Consider the following 19,627-nt stretch of genomic DNA (forward strand, 5'->3'; position numbering starts at 1 on the left):
CACCTAACTGGGGCCGAATTCAGGAGTCGCCCCCTAAAGGACACTAAAGAGCAGTTCCTCTCCTCTTCTTAGCAGCCCTTCTCTCCCCGTCCCTCCTGAAAGCCTTTATTTCCTTTTACAGCTTTCCACACTTAAGAGGCAAAGCTGTCTGTTCCACTCCCAGCATCTTAGCAAGGAATCACTACCAGCTCTTCCGTCCAGGTCTGATAGTGCAGACAATTTCAGTGCTACCTTCCTCTCTTCCACCTAGTGAAGTGGTTTAGCCCTTTCTTAGCTCACCCAGGGATGTGGCATCACACATCTAACAACACAGGACTTCTATTGAGGTGATCATATCATCAGCTTAGCTTTGCTTTGGTTAATGTTTACCTCCCAAGTAAATAAATCTTGGCTGTCACTTTAATACATGTTTTAAAGCCGCCTAACAAAGAGATGACTGAGGATTACAGAGGATAAGTTACTTGCCATGGTCTCATGAAATCTGAAGTTTACAGCTAAGTGCAAGACCAAGTAACCTGCAATCCAGCCAGTAGAATGTTTATGTAATTTTTTTAAGTTCTTTGGTGCAAGAAACATGTCTTATTTATGCTCCATAAAATGCAAAGCAAATTTACAGCATTATGTTTGTTAATATTCAAGCTAGTAGCAGAGCTAGAACAGAGCCATGGATTCCTGACTTCCAATTCACTGCTCTAACCACTAGCCACACTCCCTTCAAAGAAGGAAGGTCTGGTAATCTCTCACAACAATGCTGCTCTGGTGACAGTTAAAATGGGGCTGTAGACAAGACTGATTCAGTATCAATGATTATAGGTTTCAGAGGGGTAGCCGTGTTAGTCGGTATCAGCAAAAACAATGAGGAGTCCTTGTGGCAACTTAGAGACTAACCAATTTATTTGAGCTTAAGCTTTCATGGGCCAAAACCCACTTCATCAGATGCATGGAGTGGAAAACACAGTAGGAAGATACAACTCCCTTTTCATGTACTGTTATATATATCTTCCTACTGTATTTTCCACTCCATGCATCTGATGAAGTGGGTTTTAGCCCACAAAAGCTTATGCCCAAAATGATTATAGGGAAGCTCTACTCTCAAAGATCATGGGAAAGCCCTCAGATGGCTGAATGGAGGCTCACAACTGAAAGACGAATAAAGTAGCACGTTACAATATGAGAAGTTACATCAGTCATTTACATAACCGCTAATGTTTTCCCAACGATACACACAAAAGACTAAGTCATCTTTACTGCTCCATGACTCTAGTTACCAGTGAAGGTTATGAGGTAGTTTCAGGTCTTCAATCATAGCTTGAATCTCACTACAGAAGATACTAAGTGATCACCCGCACACACACAGGGAGTGCTGGGTATCCGGTGTGTGCAAAGCCTATTCTGATGGTTCCAGATATCTTAGATTTAAAAGTCAGCCTTTCAGATCAACCCAGGCTATCTTCAAAACCAACTTTCCACAGCACTTCATATCAATAGGAAAGCATTTTACTGGGGAATGGGGTAGGAAATGGAGAAGAGGAGACCAAAGTTGCACTTCTATCTATCCAATTGTGCACATTCTATGGGTTTTCACTCCAATTTCATTTTCAGCATCCCCTTCTAGAGCCGATATAAGGACCAAGCACTTGTTTCTCAGTTTGTTTTCCTCCTAGTGTTTTTCTCTGATCTCATCATCAGCTTTGCTGTTGTCAAAGTGTGTATCTAAGGGCTGGTCTACACTAACCCCCCCACTTCGGACTAAGGTACGCAAATTCAGCTACGTTAATAACGTAGCTGAATTCGAAGTACCTTAGTCCGACGTTACCGCGGTCCAGACGCGGCAGGAAGGCTCCCCCGTCGATGCTGCGTACTCCGCTCGCCGAGCTGGAGTACCAGCGTCGAAGGCGAGCACTTCCGGGATCGATCCGGGGCACTTCCGGGATCGATCCGGGATCGATTTATCGCGTCTTAACCAGACGCGATAAATCGAACTCAGAAAATCGATTGCTTACATCCGGACCCGGATGTAAGTGAAGACGTACCCTAAGCTACTGTCGAAGGCCCTTCATCTCTGGCCACTACTTTGATTGAACTAGAATGTTTAAGTTTTTGCCACAAACTCTAATGATTCCAGAGAGTTCCTGATAACCCTATGGATTCTCTTACTCCTTCCAGTGTTTCCATTCTTCTTAAGATGGCCATGAGTCCTTTCAGTAACCTTGGTCTTGGTTTCACAAACACGGGCTTAAACTGCCCTCAGAAAGCTCACAGTGTCTTCAATGGAAACTGCTCGTGCACATACACAGACATATTTTTAATTAAAATAATCAGTGGGCAAAACTAAGATGTGAACATGCGCAGATAGTGCAGGAAAGGAGATCCACCAAGGGCGGTAAATAAGATAGGAGTTTGGACACAGAGTGCCTTTCTCAAAATCCATACCACACTGTGGCAGAGTAACCACACATGAGCCATAGAACAGAGAGCAATCAGGTCCAGGTCTGAAGGGCTCTTGCTGGGCTTTTGTTTACCTGTAGGCTGTTTGGCTCTGCTTGCAGCAATGAAAGGCTCCCTGGGGAAGCTCAGAGAACCAGCAGGAGGCTGAACTAGACAAGCATTTCCTGGAACCACTGCTCTTGTTGGGCTCTTGCCTGGAGATTCATTCACAGATTCCAAGGCCAGAAGGAACCATTACAATCATCTAACTCCTGCATAAGACAGGCTGTAGATCTGTCGTGAATTAATTCCTGTTGAATTACAGCATTTTTAGAGACATTCTTCTTTTTTCCTAGCATAGTGACTTATTTATGGTAGAATAATTTTAAAGAGTTTGGCAGGCATTCTGTTTCTGGATTATTTGTAAATTGCAGCAAATAAACACTTCAGCACAGAATTGTTGTAGCCTTTGGATGGCTAATTTACCCTGCTCTACACATCTCTGAAAATACAATGAATGTTACATAAATATCTAATATGAACACACATAGCATTTCACACAATGGTGTCCTGGTTCATCACTGAAGCTCCCAGGCGGTACCACAATACAAACAATGAAGCTACAGGCTAATGTAGAACCGTGCCTATCTGAAATTGTCCTACCGCCCAATATATTCTGAATTAGATTACTTCCTCCACTGTGCACGTGCACTGAAAAGTCCCCCATTTACCCCAATAAATTCCATATCCCTTGGTCTATCCAGATAAGTATTGCATTTTGTTTTGGGAAGTGATCACATGAGGTTGTTTAACTCATACTGTCAGGTAGTAACCAAAGGACTATTTTAGCACTGGTGTTCTTAATTCCAATCGAACCTATGGCCAATGTTTGTCTGTTAAGATTTCAGCTCACATACACCAGACAGTTCTGAAGTCAGTGCAGTGCCTGTGTGCTCTGCAGATATGACTAACTAGTACTGACTTATATGCTTCACTTCCAGAACATTCTTTGCATGTTATGGGAACCACACACAGTTACAAGAAATTTATATTTTATTTTATGCTGCAAAGGGTCTAGATCGCATCTATATAGTTACAGGGCTGCAACTGGCATATTTATTGCATTTTGCATATAAGGCATAATCTGTGAGCACTTAGCAGAAAAAGGAAAGGGTAAGTTTTGCAGCTCCAGACAGTGAGCAATTGTTTTCTTTTTTTTCCCTAATAAATTATATGCAGACCTGAACAGATGTCACACTGGCATTTGAGATCTGAAATATCGTTGAAGAGCAAGTTATGACTAATGCAGAAAAAAAATGTCAGAAAGCATTTTTTCAAATTTCAGATAAGCTCTTTAGCCCTAGGGTTCATCATAGAGAGAAGGGGAGTTCCGCTGGGTGTCTTAACATCCACTTACCTGTGAAATGCCTCTTTGAATAGTCTGGATAAACTTGTGTTGGTAACTATATTTATTCATTTAAGGCCTGGCAATCCCTTTAACTCACTGCCTCCCAAAATACTATTGCTCTTTCAGAACCCTATCATTTTATTAATTTAAGTTCACTTAAATTAAGAAGAAAAGGAAAGGTCTGAACACTACACATTATGTATACAGGCACCGCGGTCTCTGCATATAGCAGCCAGTTTTCTGACCTCTTCCAAATACGCTGATGCCCATGAAAGGGTTACATTGGTAAAGCTAGCTGCTCCATGTAGTTGCTAAGTAACAGTGTCTTGCTCTCAGGGTACTCTCAGCCAATGAGAATATTCTGGTAATATAATCCTATCTTGGTGTTCCACTGGTTAGTGTGCGGTCATTCAATATCCAGCTGGGGGAGGTATGTGGGTGGAGTTGTACTGGAACCAAGATGAAACTTTCCAGTTTACTTCTGCGGTTTCTGCTAACTCAGCTGAATTCATCATTCAAATGCGATGGGTTAAGGGACTTTGCATCTCTGGTGTGAAGACGATGCATTCTAGTCATTTCAAAAAGTAAAAGTTTAAGGTGATTAGTGCCAGAGTCCATCATTTTTCTCTGTTCCATTAAAAGCCTAACCTTTATTCAGTGAACAGCTGCACACGTGCATGTCTGTATCACAGTGGGAGCAAAGAGGTGAGTTATACATGCTTTCCACTCTCTAGAAGACTGACCATAGTTACATAAATGGAAGAGCTAAATATTAGTAGTACCAAGCGCTTCTGGCATCTCAATAACCATCCCTGGAAATGGATTTTGAGCAATGGACATGCCACAAAAGAAACTGACTACATCATCATCAGAAATCGCTCCATAGTGAAATCTCACTAAGTCTTCAGGTGTGCAGAAGCACCAGTAAACTCAGATCATAGACTAGTTGTCACTCGGTTCCAACTGCATCTCCCAACTCCTCACAAGCCAGACAGTACAGTGTCCAGCAACTTTCCATGGGCTCTGCTGAAGCTGTGAAATACACATAGGCTATCAAAGATAACATACGTAACCTTAGTATCCTCTTGGATGAGGTGGCGATCACCTGGAGCGGTCTACGTAATGCTATATCACACACCACCACTTGAAACAATCAGCTTCAGACAGTGACACAAGAAACCTTGGCTTTCTGAAGAGACCTCTGAATATTAAGGAAAAAAGGCAGAAGCACAGAAGCAGGGAGACGTCCAATAACAAAGGTTAACCGGCATTTTCTGGGCCATGGCAAAACGTGACCATGAGATCTACATCAACACTCTGGTCAACAAAGCAGAGGACAGCCTAAAGCACAACAATCTGCATCTCGCCTATAGAGCTATCGTCCTGGCTGGCAGCCATCAACAGTCTTCCAACATCTCCATGAAACCACACGGCTCACCTTGCTCATCAACAGATGAAGTCCTGGACAGATGGAAAACAAATTTTGAACGCATGCTGAATCACACCCCTGCTGATGACTGTCCAGGGCTACATGACCCAGGGACAAATGCTGATCTTCTCTCACTCAAAGTACGGAAGGCCATCCAAAATTTACAGAATGGACATGCTGCTGGACCTGATGGTATTCCATTCCCGCTGCTCAAAGATGCCTTGTAACCAGGGAGCATTGGTCTCCATCAACTGGTTTTAAAAGTGTGAGCATCAGGCAGAATGGAAAGACATCATCAGTCTGCCTGTCCAAGGATCTCACACCAAGTGCGGCAGCTACAGGCTGATCTCATTGACATCAGTCCCTGGAAAGGTCTTTGCTCATGATGTGCTTGGTAGGATGAAGCCACTCCTTAGGAGACATTGTCATCCACAACAATCAGGTTTCGCAGCTGGACGGTTGACAATGGGTACTCCAGTTTCTGGCTAAGCTGCACAAGAATTTAACCGCTTGCTTCACCTGGCCTATATTGACATCAAAGTGCCTTCCGATCTGGTTGACAGGTCAGCACTTTGGCTCATACTGAAAGGAGTTGGCGTCCCAAATGTTTTGCTAAATCTGGTACATGATCTTCACACCAGTACCTGTGTGAGAATGAGTACTGGTTAATGGCTTTCACCGCGTTTCTACACAGGGATGTCCCAATTTGACATCACATAAGTTTGATGTGAAAGCTGAGTGGTCATGTCAGGTTTCCTATGACAGCAATTCAAGACAGATCATGCTTCTCACTGTGAAATTAGATTTGATTTTTGTATAAATCTCATCAGTGTTGGAAATAAAAAAAAAACTGTACATGCAGCAACAGATGAACAGGACACTTCTTTAGGCAGCAAAGAGATTTCTGTGTTTAAAATCCCATTGCTTTTAAGGAAAAATTCATGAAATGTAAGTATACAAAGACTGCATAGCTGACAAACAAGTATCAAAAACAGGCAGCTGCAGATCCAGGGTTTAAAAACAGTCTGGCAACATAACAAAGGGAACCAAAGTTAGTCATGGCATTACCAGCAACTACGGTTTGAAGAAATGGGCATTCTTCAGCACCAGGACTTGTTGAGCTCATATAGGGGCCAGAGAATGTAGTTTTTGCAGTGAGACCACTAACAGATTCGTAACAGGATATCATACAGAAGTCAAGGTTGATAAAAAGAACAGATGACCCTATCTGATTTGAGCAGAAGACCCACTGCTCATAATCCAAGAAAACAGCATATGATTCCATCAGTATTAATCAGTTACATTCCCACATTGAGAATAAAGGAGATTTCATAGATCCCAACAGAAAAAAACACATAGGACAAGATAGCCTTCAGTGTTAGATATCAATTGTTTTTAAGTGTGCACAGTCCAATCAAAAAAAAATAGTACCAAGATTTGGGGACAGTGGGAAGAGAGGGCACTTTCCTTCTCCCCAGAGTCCCCAGGCTTAAATAATTTCAGAGTCCCAGCATTATCACACAATTAGTTCTTATCTGATCTGTTGAATCAGAAATAGAACTGAATGCCTGTACCCCAGATGTATTTCTGCTGTGCTGTACTCACCCATCTGCTCCACAAGCTCTGGTGGAAAAACTCGAGAGGCAAACGCTCGGCGGAAGATGTCTGAAAATTCTCTGTCAAGACCTCCTATCCCCATCTTCTCAAAGTTCCAATCAGGGTTGATGATTGACTGGCGGTTCTCCTTGGTCTTAGATTTACCTGTAGAAAAGACATTGCCAGTTCAGGAATTAAGCACAGGCGAATTATAGCCACAGACTGATACACTGGAGAAAATGCAGGTTTCGTAGTCCACGTGCAATAGTTTTATAAAAACCACCACGAGGACAAACTACACAGCACTTCCTACTCCCATTATGGGGGCTGAGGCGACTGTGCATTAAATAGTTGCCTTCATTTTAGAGGACTGCTTATATTAAGCTCTAAAAGCTATAATAAAAAATAGTAGTACCGCTGAGCTGCCAGCTGTCGGAACAACGTAATTTCATTTTAAGTTCATTCCATTCAATTTGTAATGGGCATTGCAGCCATTGTATGGAACAACACACTCTTCTGAGACCTTTGCTTTCCAAACGTGTTTCTTGGCAATTTCACAACCAGAGAACATCTAGAGGGAGCAACCCTAAGAATTCATAGAGCGATCCTGCAAGGTACCGAGCACCCTCAAGTCACATGGATTTCAATGTGCGTCGAGGGTTCTCAGCACTTTCTTATAGACTTCCAGCACTTCACAGGATTGGGCCCTTTGCAGCATTCAGGGTGTTTTTATTTTAGCTATTTTGAAGGCAGAGACAGGTCAGAGAGGCAACTGAAATCACTGAGAGAGCAAAGTGCAGAGACAACGAAAACACTGGAATGCACCCTTTAAAATTAGGCTGACAAGACAGTAGCAAATATAGTCTAGGAAATCATCCTGCAGTAGATGAGAGTCTTATTAGCACCATCATTAACTTCTATGATCTACAAGCACACTGAGAATCAATACTACAATTCCTCTGATACCAAAAATGTCTAATACAGTATGTCTAATAACCACAATACCCGGAAGCAAAAGATTAATGGTGAAAATTTGATCTCTTGGTTACTGTTTCCATGGGATGGCTGTATATTTATTTTCTTATTACTTGTCCCTACCAGCAAGATTGCAGACTCACTCAGACAAACTGCTTGCTCCTTTAGTTATCCTTAGTCTATACTACCCCCTTCTGGCCACACGTGGTGTTCATTATATAGCAATAAGAAACTAACTCCCTCAAAGATAAAGAGCCTGGATATAGACTTGCGTTGTGGTTTCAAAATGAATACATATGAAGTTCCCTAACACACCTTTGCTGAGGAATGGCAACATAACTGGAATTAATAAACAAATGAAGTAAAGAACAACAGTACTTTAAAAAAAGGCAGAGCAAAGGCAGATTCCGCTTCAAAAACTAGTGCTCAGTTGCCCAAAAAGTACAATCACTTGGCTTAGTTTTACCTAGCAGGAATAACTATTAATAACACTCTGAACAGTGCGTATCAGTGGCTCTCAAAGCACATTCAACTATTAAGCCTTATAACGTACCAATTAAGGTGCTAATAATGAGGTGTCCATTTGACAGATAAGCAAACTGAGGCCCAAAAAGATTAAGTGATTTGTTCACTGGCAAGGCTACGTTTTAGTCACCGGCAGTAAACAAAAATTCACGGCCCATGACCTGTCCATGACTTTTACTATATACCCCTGACTAAAACTTGGGGGGGGGGGGGGGGGAGTTGCCCAAGGGCACCGCGGGTGCTGGCAGCAGCGCATGGCCCGGGACTCCCACTGGTGCTGGGGGGGGGGGCAGGCAGTGGCACACAGCGGCACACAGCTTGCGACCCCCGTTGGTGCTGCGGGGTGCGGAGGTGGGAGAGAGACGTGGTGACCTGAGCTGCCCCTGAGCCAGTCGAACCGGCCACTGCAGAAGTCAGAGGTCACGGAAAGTCACGGAATCCGTGACTTCTGTGACCTCCGTGACATACTTGCAGCTTTATTCATGGGCACTTGTAGGGACAGGGCCAAGAATCCCAATTCCTAGTCCTCTGCTCTGCTAGACCACACTCCACACAGAAATGTGCTATGATAGAGATTGGAGGTCACTGATCAACTGTGATCCTAAACATTAGGCTAGCAAAATATCACTGCTTGCCATGCTGCAGTAAGTTGAATAGTTTTTACATTTCCCCTTTAAGCTGTTCCTACGGAACTGTATTATGAATTAAGTGGATTTTATGTAATTCCTCCTACACTGCATAAGTAATGACTGCCTGCTCAACTTTAACTCAGCCACCGTAAATGTATTCTTTATGATATAGTCTTTAATTACATGGTCACATACTTTTTCCCCACCACGGGACCCCTGTGTTATTCAGTGCTCAGAGAATTATTCAAACTTCTATAGTGTATGAGGTGGCTACGTGTAATACATCTGCTTCATTTGTTGCAGAAGTTGGAATGTGTGTAGTGAATGAAGCAGGAGACTGCAAGAGAAAAGGACAGTCTCATGGTTAAGGAAGTTGAATGTCACCCCAGAAAACTAGTTTCTATCCCCTACCTCTGCTCGAGTACCTACATGATGGCGAACAAGTCACAAACTGAACTTTCCATAAGTGGCCACTAATTGTGTGTGACTCGTTTTCTAGGTGCCCTCCAATTCGAGACACCTAGGGCCTGGCTTGCAGAAGTGCAGAGCAGTCTGAGTTCCAATTTAAGCCAGAGAGACCTGTGCTTTGAAAATATAATGTACTATAAAAATTCTAAATGTTCTGAAAAATCAGGCTCTAAGTGTCAAACTGGGCACCCAAAATTAATGGGCACTTCAAAAGTTTGGCTTTAACTTCTGTGCATCATTTCCCCATCTGTAAAATGAGGATATCACCACTACCTAATTCCACAGGAGTGCCGTGAAAATAAATTTATTACCCTTTATGCAGCTCAGTAATTAAGGCCTGAGGCCACACACCGATGAGAATAAAAGGAAATTTTGAATAGCTACACATTCAGTGAATGCTGTCTAGCCTGTGCACTAAGTACCCTGTAGAGAGAGAAAAGAAAAAGCATGTGATATGGAATGGATTACCAGAATGCATACACACAAGGGGGCCAAATTAAGGGCCTGTGCAGCCTTAATTCTTGCATTTCCTAACTTGTGAGTGTTTGACTTGCAACATGAATGTTCTTTTAAACACAGATTTTTTTTCCTTTTGTAATTTAATATACATTCCAGTATCTCCTCTTTCATTTTCAGAGACACTTCTGTTGGTTTGAATTTTTAGTCCCAGCTAGTTAACATATCAGCTGATACATTAGATAGAAATTTATTTATTTATTGACTGTTGGAAGTATAAGGCACCCTCACCATAGTATTGAGGCACCAACAGTCTGTTGGCCAATGTAGCAAACACTGATTAGTGTGTGAATTCACATTTTCAAAAATATTAACTCCTATTAGTTCGAATTTTGAATATTAATTAAAAAATATTGGAATTCATAGGTATTTGTTTTCTTCACTCACTAAGGTAAAATTAGATGCTTCAGAACTTGAGCCAAACTAAACGCACCTCCTTCATCCACATGATGCAAAAATAAATTTAATTCAGATGTTTTATTTATATGTTGCTAGTTCTTTACTTTCTTCCCATTTAGTAATTTAAGATTGTAAAAATGGATATTTTGAACTTGTTTAGTTTCCTAATTGCTAGCAGAATTTCAGATTTTACATAGATTTTTTTTCTGCCAATAAATTTCATGCTTAAAATGCTCAACTATGCTTCAAAAGACAAGTCCTGAGCCTCATTAACATCTTTATTGTGCAAACAACAAACTCAGTATGAAATTGACAGGCAAATACCCTGCACTATATTTGCAACTAACACCACCACTTTCACAAGTCAAGAAAACAGAAATGCTTCAACCATACTCCTCTTAGGGTTTGCAATTTGAAGACAATGGGACTTTTGCTCCAAACTCAATAGGACTTGTGCTCCACAGGCACTACAGGATGGGATTTTCAAAAGCCATTAGGAACCTAACTTTCGGCTTTTGGTTTTGAAAATTCTGGCCTGTGTGTATAAACACAATAACTCTGTTAATGAATTCAGAGTCCAAATAATTTTTCACTGTTAACGCTAAAGCAATTTTGCTTTGAAGTGACATTTTATATCACTAAGAGACATGTTAATAAAATACAATTTTAGTGCTTTGTGCTGAAAACACTCATGCACATGCTTAACTTCTAGCACATCAGTATCCCCGTTGAAGTCAGTGGGACTATTCACATGAGTAAAGTTACATACCTGCTTAAGTATTTGCAGATTCAGGGGCCTTAATTTCCATATTTTGGTTTTTATCTATAGCAGTTTTGTAAAGTTCATATAAGTCACCATATCAGTCATGGCACGTAAAAATAATAGCTTTTACAATTAAATGCATTATAAATTTTAATCTGAAGTTTCAATAGCAAAGTTTTTTCAGATTAGCTTTTATAAACTCTCAACCAGATTTAAATCAATGATTTTTTTTTTTTTAATTAAAGTGATTTTAAGTCACTTTCATTAAAATTGCTCCCCTCTGGTTGTGAATAGAGAAAAGTCAATTCAAGATTATTTAAAGTTAAAATAAATTAAAAAAAATACTAGTTAGGCTTCTTAGCTTCAGTGTTTACATATCAGGGTCTCATTTTTAGAGTTGAATGCCAGCACCTGCTGTTGTCACAGCTGAAAATTAGGCCTACAAGTGGGGAAGTTAAATCATCTATTATCATTTAGAGTCTCAAAGACCCTTGGCTTTCTTCTACTGTAGGTATTACAACTACCATGATATAAAGACTTGTATGACTACCCTGGAAAGTAATAGTAGCTTTCAATACTACACTAGATCAGTTGTTATTCTGTTCCCTTTACATTCCTGGGATCAGTTCAGAATGGCTTCTTGGATTTGGAAGAACTCACCAATCAGATTGAGAGAGGAGTTCTCAGCCTTTTCAAATGCAACTTGACTATTCCCAACAACCAGACCCACATCAATCTGTGTGGAAGGAAACAAAAATAATTAAACCTTAATATCAGACTCAACTTCAAATTATTCTTCTCTGGATGCCCCCTAGCAAGTCTCCAAACAGAGGCAATAGATAGCAGCAAACAAGCTCCATTGCAAAAGGGATTTGTTTGGAAGTAAATATTAACTAAGTCATCTTAGAGGCATCTCTCATTCTTCCTTAATACTATTCTTAGTGACACCCTGTAGCAGTATCTTTTACACTCATAACATGCAAGCAGAATAAAGTCTATACCAGTAACATATAAACTTACAAAACTGAAAACAATTATGAGCCAAATCAGCTGGAAGGAAGAATTTAATCAGAAAAATGTGAACGATAATTTGAGTCATTTAAGAACACCTTAATAGATGCCCAAAAAACCACCATCCCACAATCAAGAAAGAAGGCTGTACTAGTTAAAAAAAAACAACCTGGTTTAGAGGGGAAGTGAAGGTAGCTATAATTTTTTTTTAAATTATATGTAACAAATGGATAGTAATGAATATAAAGCTGAAGTTAGGAATTGTAGAAAATTGATTAGGGAAGCAAAGGGACACAAGGAAAAATCTATATCCAGCAGAGTTAAGGACTATAAGGAGATTTTTAAATACTTTAGGAATAAAAAGAATCTTAACAATGGTATAGGTCCATGATTAGATGAGAATGGTAGAATTATCAACAATGCAGAAAAGGCAGAGGTAAATCAATAAATATTTCTGTTCTGTACTTGAGGAAAAAAGAGATAAGAATGGCCATAGTGGGTAAGACCAAGGGTCCATCTAGACCAGTGTCCTGTCTTCCAACATTGGCCAGGGCCAAATGCTTCAAAGTAATAAACAGAACAGGACAATGAGTGACCCATCCCCTGTCATCCAATCCCAGCTTCTGGTAGTCAGAGATTTAGGGACACCCGGAGCATGGGTTTGCATCCTTGAGCATCCTGGCAAATTGACATTAATGGACCAATCCTCCATGAATGTATCTAATTCTTTTTTTGAATCCACTTATACTTTTAGCCTTCAGAACATCCCATGGCAATGAGTTCCACGGTGCTTTCTTTTGTTTGTTTTAAACCTGTTACCTATTAATTTCACTGGGTGACCCCGGATTCTTGTGTTATGTGAATGGATACCTAACACTTCCTTATTCACTTTCTCCATAACATTCATGATTTTATAGACCTCTATCATATTCCCCCCGCCCCCTTAGTCTCTTTTCTAAATTGAACAGCTCCAGTCTTTTTAATCTCTCCTCGCTTGAAAGCTGTTCCATACCCCTAATCATTTTTGTTGCCCTTCTATGTACTTTTTCCAATTCTAATGTATCTTTTTTGAGATGAGGTGACCAGAAGTACATGCAATATTCAAGGCGTGGGAGTCTCATGGATTTATATAGTGGCATTATGATATTTTTCTGTGTTATTAGTGATCTTTTTCCTAATAGTTCCTAACATTCTGTTAGCGTTTTTGGCTTCTATTGCACATTCAACAGATGCTTACAAAGAACTATCCATGATGACTCCAAGATGTTGGTAACAGTTAATTTAGAACCAATCATTTTGTACATATAGTTGGGGTTATGTTTTCCAATGTGCATTACTTTACACTTATTAACATTTAATTTTATCAGCCATTTTGTTGCTGAGTCACCAAGTTTAGTGAGATCCCTTTGTAACTCTTCACAGTCAACTCTGGACTTAACTATCTTGAATAATTTAATATCATCTCAAACTTTGCCACCTCACTGTCTACTCCTTTTTCCAGATCATTTATGAATATGTCGAATAGCATAATTCTCAGTACAGAATCTTGAGGGACCCCACTACTTACCTCTTTCCATTGTGATACAGTCTCATCATATAGTAATAACACTCTTTCCAGTCCACTAATACCTCTGGAGCATGTTAAACAGAAGCTACTAAACTTATGACATTTTTAAATCAGCAGGTCCAGATAACTTGCATATGGAGGTTACTGACCTACAGCTCGCAGGTTCTTCGAGATATGTGGTCCCTATCTGTATACTACACGTGGGTATGCATGCGCTTCATGAGCTTGAGACCAGAGATTTGTAGTAAGCAGCATTTGTTGGTCCGCACCTGCATTTATTCTCACCATGCTCTAACCCAAAGGCACAAATAGCGGCACCTCTCCAGTTTCTCCTCTTGCTGAAAATCAGACAAGGTCTGCATCAGAGAGGAAGGAGGGCGGAGAGTGGCATACAGATAAGGATCACACATCTCAAAGAAATTCCAGTTACAGGTGAGTAACCTCCATTTCTTCACGTGCTGGTCCTGAGGTGTATTCCAACATGGGAGATTAGAAAGCAGTACTCAGAGAGGAGGAGGGTACAAGGATGCAGTTGATATGAATGACTAACACCACCGTCCCAACTGTTGCATTTGTAGATTAGGCCTGGATTAGATGTAATGTTTCGTGAAGATGTAGATGGAATTCCAGGTAGCTGCGTTAGCAATATCTAAAATAGGTGCATCTTCAAGTTGCCTCTGTTCTAGTGGAATGGGGAAGGGATTTACCTTTTCTGGGGAAGGGAGATGACCCAACTGGTAGCAAAGGAGGATACATCCAGAAATCCACTTAGAGAGCCTTCAAGCAGATAATGCTTGTCACTGATTTCATTCTGCTATAGCAAAAAAAAGCCTAGGTGTTCTTCTAATTGGTTTCATTCTCTATAGATAGAAGGCCACAACTCGTGTGACATCAAGAGAGGGAAGTCTCTTCCCTTCCTCAGAAGCAGAAAGTTTAGTAAAGAAAACCAGTAAGTGAATATTCTGATTGATGTGGAACTCAGAGATTGCCTTACAATTGAATTTCGGCTGGAGACAAAGAGAAACCTTCTCATTAAATATGGTGTATTGTGTGTGTGTTTCTAAGAGCATCACAGTGCCAGAGGGCAAGGGGCTCACTGGTATCAGGGAGTGAGGTTCAGCTAGCCTGACCAATTCAGTGTACCCCAATTCTCTTATATCGTAATCTGTATCTAACAGGTGTTGTGTAAGGTATCATTGGAAAACCAATGACACCCTGATCTTGAGTGGTCTATGTATGGTAAACATCCAAAGGACTGTACATATATGAAGGAAATATGGGACTAAAGTGTGAAAAGGCAGACTCCTCCGCCCAGGTGCAATCCCAGACAACAGGCAATCGCAGTCAAGTGACCATTCATTGGCATATCAGAGGCTGCAAGGACAGATCGATTTGCATTGTAGAAAGCACCACATGGAAGAAACCAGCATGGAACCTTCTCCATGGCACTTTTCCACACAGCAGAGGCCCTAGACTTTATGAAGGTATATTTAAAAAGTTCACTGGACTATAAAAGACAGGGACAAAGAACCCAGAGTTATCTTTCACATAAGATGACAAAGGAGCAGAAACTTTGGACTTTGTGGGAGATCCTGACCGTGGCGGTGCTGTAAGAATCTTACCTTGAACCAGGATTGTAAGCATTTTTCACTTTTATTTGTTTTAAATCATTTCTGACTTTAGCCCTTACATCTGAATTCACTTAAAATCTCTGTTCGATTAAATAAACTTATTTTATTTTTATTCTAAATCATTCCAGGAGTGTGTTTGATTAAAGTGATTTTTAACCCCAGTGAAAGCAACTAGTTACTGTGCTTTACTGTGCAATGGACCTTACTGCCCCTCTGAAGGTTTCAGGAGAGGGACAGACATTTCAGTGCAAATGGCCTTGGGGACATTCGGGAGTGGGCCTGTGTTGGGGTCACTTGGCTAGTCCTAACCAAGGCTTGTGGTTACCAGAGCGGCTATGGAGTAACAAGCAGGCTGCTGGAATCAGAGCTGCTCAACACACAGACATTCAGTGCATGCTTGTAGGCTGGCTGGGAGTGTCTAGACAGGGAGCTACAGCAGCAGCACATTTAAAGCACAACCGCTGACTGGTCTGGGTTGAACACTAAAACATGACAGAGGACCTGCCATGAGAGCTCATATTTCACTAACCCTTCTAGCAGAAGTAAAGGTGACTAGGAAGGCAACCTTCATAGAGGGGCAGGACATGGTACAAGAGGCAAAGAGTTCAGAGGGAAGTCTGGTAAATGTGGCAAGTACAAGCTTGAGGTCCCATTTGGTGCTGGTTTCATAACTGATGGAAAGGTTCTAACGAGACCTCTCAGGAATGTGACTGTTGTAGGATGAGAAAAAAATAGTATAGTCTTCAAATAGAGAATGAAAAGCACTGATTGCTGCTTGGTGAACCCACAGAGAGCTAAACAAAAAGCCCAACATCTTGAGATGAAGGACGTGGTCAAGAATAGCAGGAAGACCCACAGCCGCAGAAGGAAAAGGGTTCTGTTGCATGCAGATGGAGACGCGTCTCCATTTAGCCGTATAGCATCTTCTGATGGAGTCTCTTCTGCTCTGGCTGAGAGTGGACTGGATGTTCTCTGAACATGAATGTTTTAAGTCTGACACCCATCCAAACATCAGGCGTGAGGTGGAGGGGGTCTGGATTGGGGGTGTCTGGTTGTGCTGTTCTCCTCAGGTCAACAGATCTGGTAAGGATCAGATGCTGATGAAAGGACTGGTTGACATTCACAGAATGTCTGGAAACCAAAAATGTCTGGGCCAGTTGCGCCCAATGAGAATGACTCAAGCTTTGCTGTGACTCATCTCAGTACCAGTGGTAGCACTGGAATGGGAGGAAAGGCATACTTCAGATGGTTTGTCCAGGAGAGAAAGGTGTCGCCCTTGGAGTCCCTGCCCAGAGCTGCAATAGGTTGAATTTCTTGTTTGCCTGGGAAGCAAAAAGGTCTCAGGATGGCATTCCCCACTGGGTGAATATCTCGTTCAGGATGGAATTGTGTAACTCCCATCCATGATCTAGGGAGAAGTGTCTGCTGATACTGTCCGCCAGAGAGCTCTGTGCCCTCAGAAGGTATGTTGCCAGGAATATTATGCAGTTCCTGATGCACCAGTTCCATAAGCTGACTGCCTCTACACAAAGAGGAAGAGATCTTGCCCCATCCATTTTGTTTATGTAGAAGAAAGTGAGCATGTTGTCTGACATCATGTGAACGTGGCTGGAAGGAATCAGTGGGAGGAATGCATTGCAGGCAAGGCAGACTGCTCTCAGCTCCTAGAAGGTTGATATGCATCCTGACTTCTCTAAGGATCCAGAGGCCTTGCACAGTATGAGTGCCCATGTAGGCTCCCCATACTATGGGGGATGCATCTATGATGGTCATGTTGGCTGTGGGACAAAAAGTACTCCCACACATCAGAACCAGTTTTGTCCACCAAACCAAAGAGGTTGCGAACTTGACCGGAACTGTTACCCTAGTAATCATGTTGGTCCCGTCTAAAGAGTAAAAAGAACTGAGCCAATCCTGCAGATAATGGAGGTGGAGTCTGGCAAATAGCAGTACATAGGTACATGAGACTTAGTAGAGAAAGAAAGACCCTGATTGTGGTTCAGGAATAATTAGTCATGGCATGGAACCTCTCCATAGGGAGGTAGATCCTTGCTGAGACTGAATGTAGTCTATAGAGGACTTTTCTTTGTTTATGCAGACTTCCAAGGATGCAAGGAGACTGAGGCTAGGTCTACACTACAGCGGGGGTCCGACCTAAGATACGCAACTTCAGCTACGTGAATACCGTAGCTGAAGTTGCGTATTTTAGGTCGGCTTACCTAGCGGTGAGGACGCGGGAAAGTCGACCGCTGCCGCGCTGCCGCCGACTCCGCTGCCGCCTCCTGCCGAGGTGGATTTCCGGAGTCGACGGCAGAGCGATCAGGGATCGATTTTACCGCGTCTTCACTAGACGCGGTAAGCCGATCCCCGATAAACCGATTGCTACCCGCCGGATCGGCGGGTAGTGAAGACAAAGCCTGAGTAAAAAGATGGTAACTGACTGGACCTCCTGACTGGATCTGCCCATCAGCAGCCAATTGTCCAAGCATGGGGAAATACCGTAACCATTTCATCTCATCTGGGCCAACAGCTCTGAGAAGATCTTCGTGAAAATCCTGGGTGCTACGGGTAGATCAAACAGAAGAACTCTGAACTGGTAGTGTTCCTGTCCTATCAGAAACCCGAGGAACCTCCTGTGGAACTGAAGAACCTCCACAATTTTTAAAAAAGCCGGTAAGCCTGACTTCAGTACCGGGCAAACTGGTTTAAACTATAATAAAGAACAATATTGTCAGAAATATAGATGAACATAATTTGTTGAGGAAGAGTCAACATGGTTTTAGTAAAGGGAAATCATGCCTCACCAATTTACTAGAATTCTTTGACGGGGGGTCAACAAGCATTTGGACCAAGGGGATCCAGTGGATATAGTGTACTTTGATTTTCAGAAAGCCTTTGACAAGGTCCCTCACCAAAGGCTCTTACGCAAAGTAAACTGTCATGGGGTAAGAGGGAAGGTACTCTCCTGGATTGGTAACTGGTTAAAAGATAGGAAACAAAGGGTAGGTATAAATGGTCAGTTTTCAGAATAGAGAGAGGTAAATAGTGGTGACCCCCAGGGGTCTGTTCTGGGACCAGTCCTATTCAACATATTCATAAATGATCTGGAAAAGGGGGTAAACAGTGAGGTGGCAAAATCTGCACATGATTCAAAATTACTAACGATAGTTAAGACCCAGGCAGACTGCAAATAGCTACAAAAGGATCTCTCAAAATTGCGTGACTGGGCAACAAAATGGCAGATGAAATTTAATATTGATAAATGCAAAGTAATGCACATTGGAAAGCATAATCCCAACTATAAATATAAAATGATGGGGTCTAAATTAGCTGTTACCACTCAAGAAAGATCTGGGAGTCATTGTGGATAGTTCTCTGAAAACATCCACTCAATGTGCAGCAGCAATCAAAAAAGCGAACAGAATGCTGGGAATCATTAAGAAAGGGATAGATAATAGGACAGAAAATATCATGTTGCCTCTATATAAATCCATGGTACGCCCACATCTTGGATACTGTGTGCAGATGTGGTCACCCCATCTCAAAAAGATATACTGGAATTGGAAAAGGTTCAGAAAAGGGCAACAAAAATTATTAGGGGTATGGAATAGCTTCCGTATGAGGAGAGATTAATAAGACTGGGACTTTTCAGCTTGGAAAAGAGACAGCTAACGGGAGATATAATTGAGGTCTATAAAATCTTGACTGGTGTAGAGAAAGTAGAGAAGGAAGAGTTGTTTACTACTTCTCATAACACAAGAATCAAATGAAATTAATAGGCAGCAGGTTTAAAACAAATAAAAGGAAGTATTTCTTCACACAACGAACATTCAACCTGTGGAACTCTTTGCCAGAGGATGTTGTGAAGGCCAAGACTATAACAGGGTTCAAAAAAGAACTAGATAAATTCATGGAGGATAGGTCCATCAATGGCTATTAGCCAGGATGGGCAGGGATGGTGTCCTAGCCTCTGTTTGCCAGAAGCTGGGAATGAGCGACAGGGGATGGATAACGTGATGATTACCTGTTCTGTTCATTCCCTCAGGGGCACCTGGCATTGGCCACTGTCGGAAGACAGGATACTGGGCTAGATGGACCTTTGGTCTGACCCAGTATGGCCGTTCTTATGTCCTGGAAAGGAGTGACTGAAAAAGATTTGGGAGGGGTGGGGAATGGAGAATAATCAGCTGAACCCAAGCTCCCAGTGTGACCGTGTGGCTAAAAAGACTAATGTGATCCTGAGAGGACTAAACCGGGGGGAAAGTAGGAGTAGAGCGGTATTT

The 19,627-nt window shown here is 41.8% G+C and overlaps 1 protein-coding gene across 1 annotated transcript in view; it reads right to left on the reverse strand.

Moving 5' to 3' along the window:
* Positions 1 to 19,627, reverse strand: part of NSF (N-ethylmaleimide sensitive factor, vesicle fusing ATPase) — a 174,202-nt gene that overhangs the window by 93,501 nt on the left and 61,074 nt on the right. The window contains exons 7-8 of the mRNA XM_065422448.1: positions 11,796 to 11,871; positions 6,870 to 7,025 (exon numbers count right to left, since the gene is read on the reverse strand). Of these exons, the coding sequence (XP_065278520.1) occupies positions 6,870 to 7,025; positions 11,796 to 11,871 (232 nt within the window). The remainder of the gene's footprint in view (positions 1 to 6,869; positions 7,026 to 11,795; positions 11,872 to 19,627) is intronic.

The sequence above is a fragment of the Emys orbicularis genome, chromosome 25 (genome assembly GCF_028017835.1).
Source record: "Emys orbicularis isolate rEmyOrb1 chromosome 25, rEmyOrb1.hap1, whole genome shotgun sequence".
NCBI classification, from domain to species: domain Eukaryota; kingdom Metazoa; phylum Chordata; order Testudines; family Emydidae; genus Emys; species Emys orbicularis.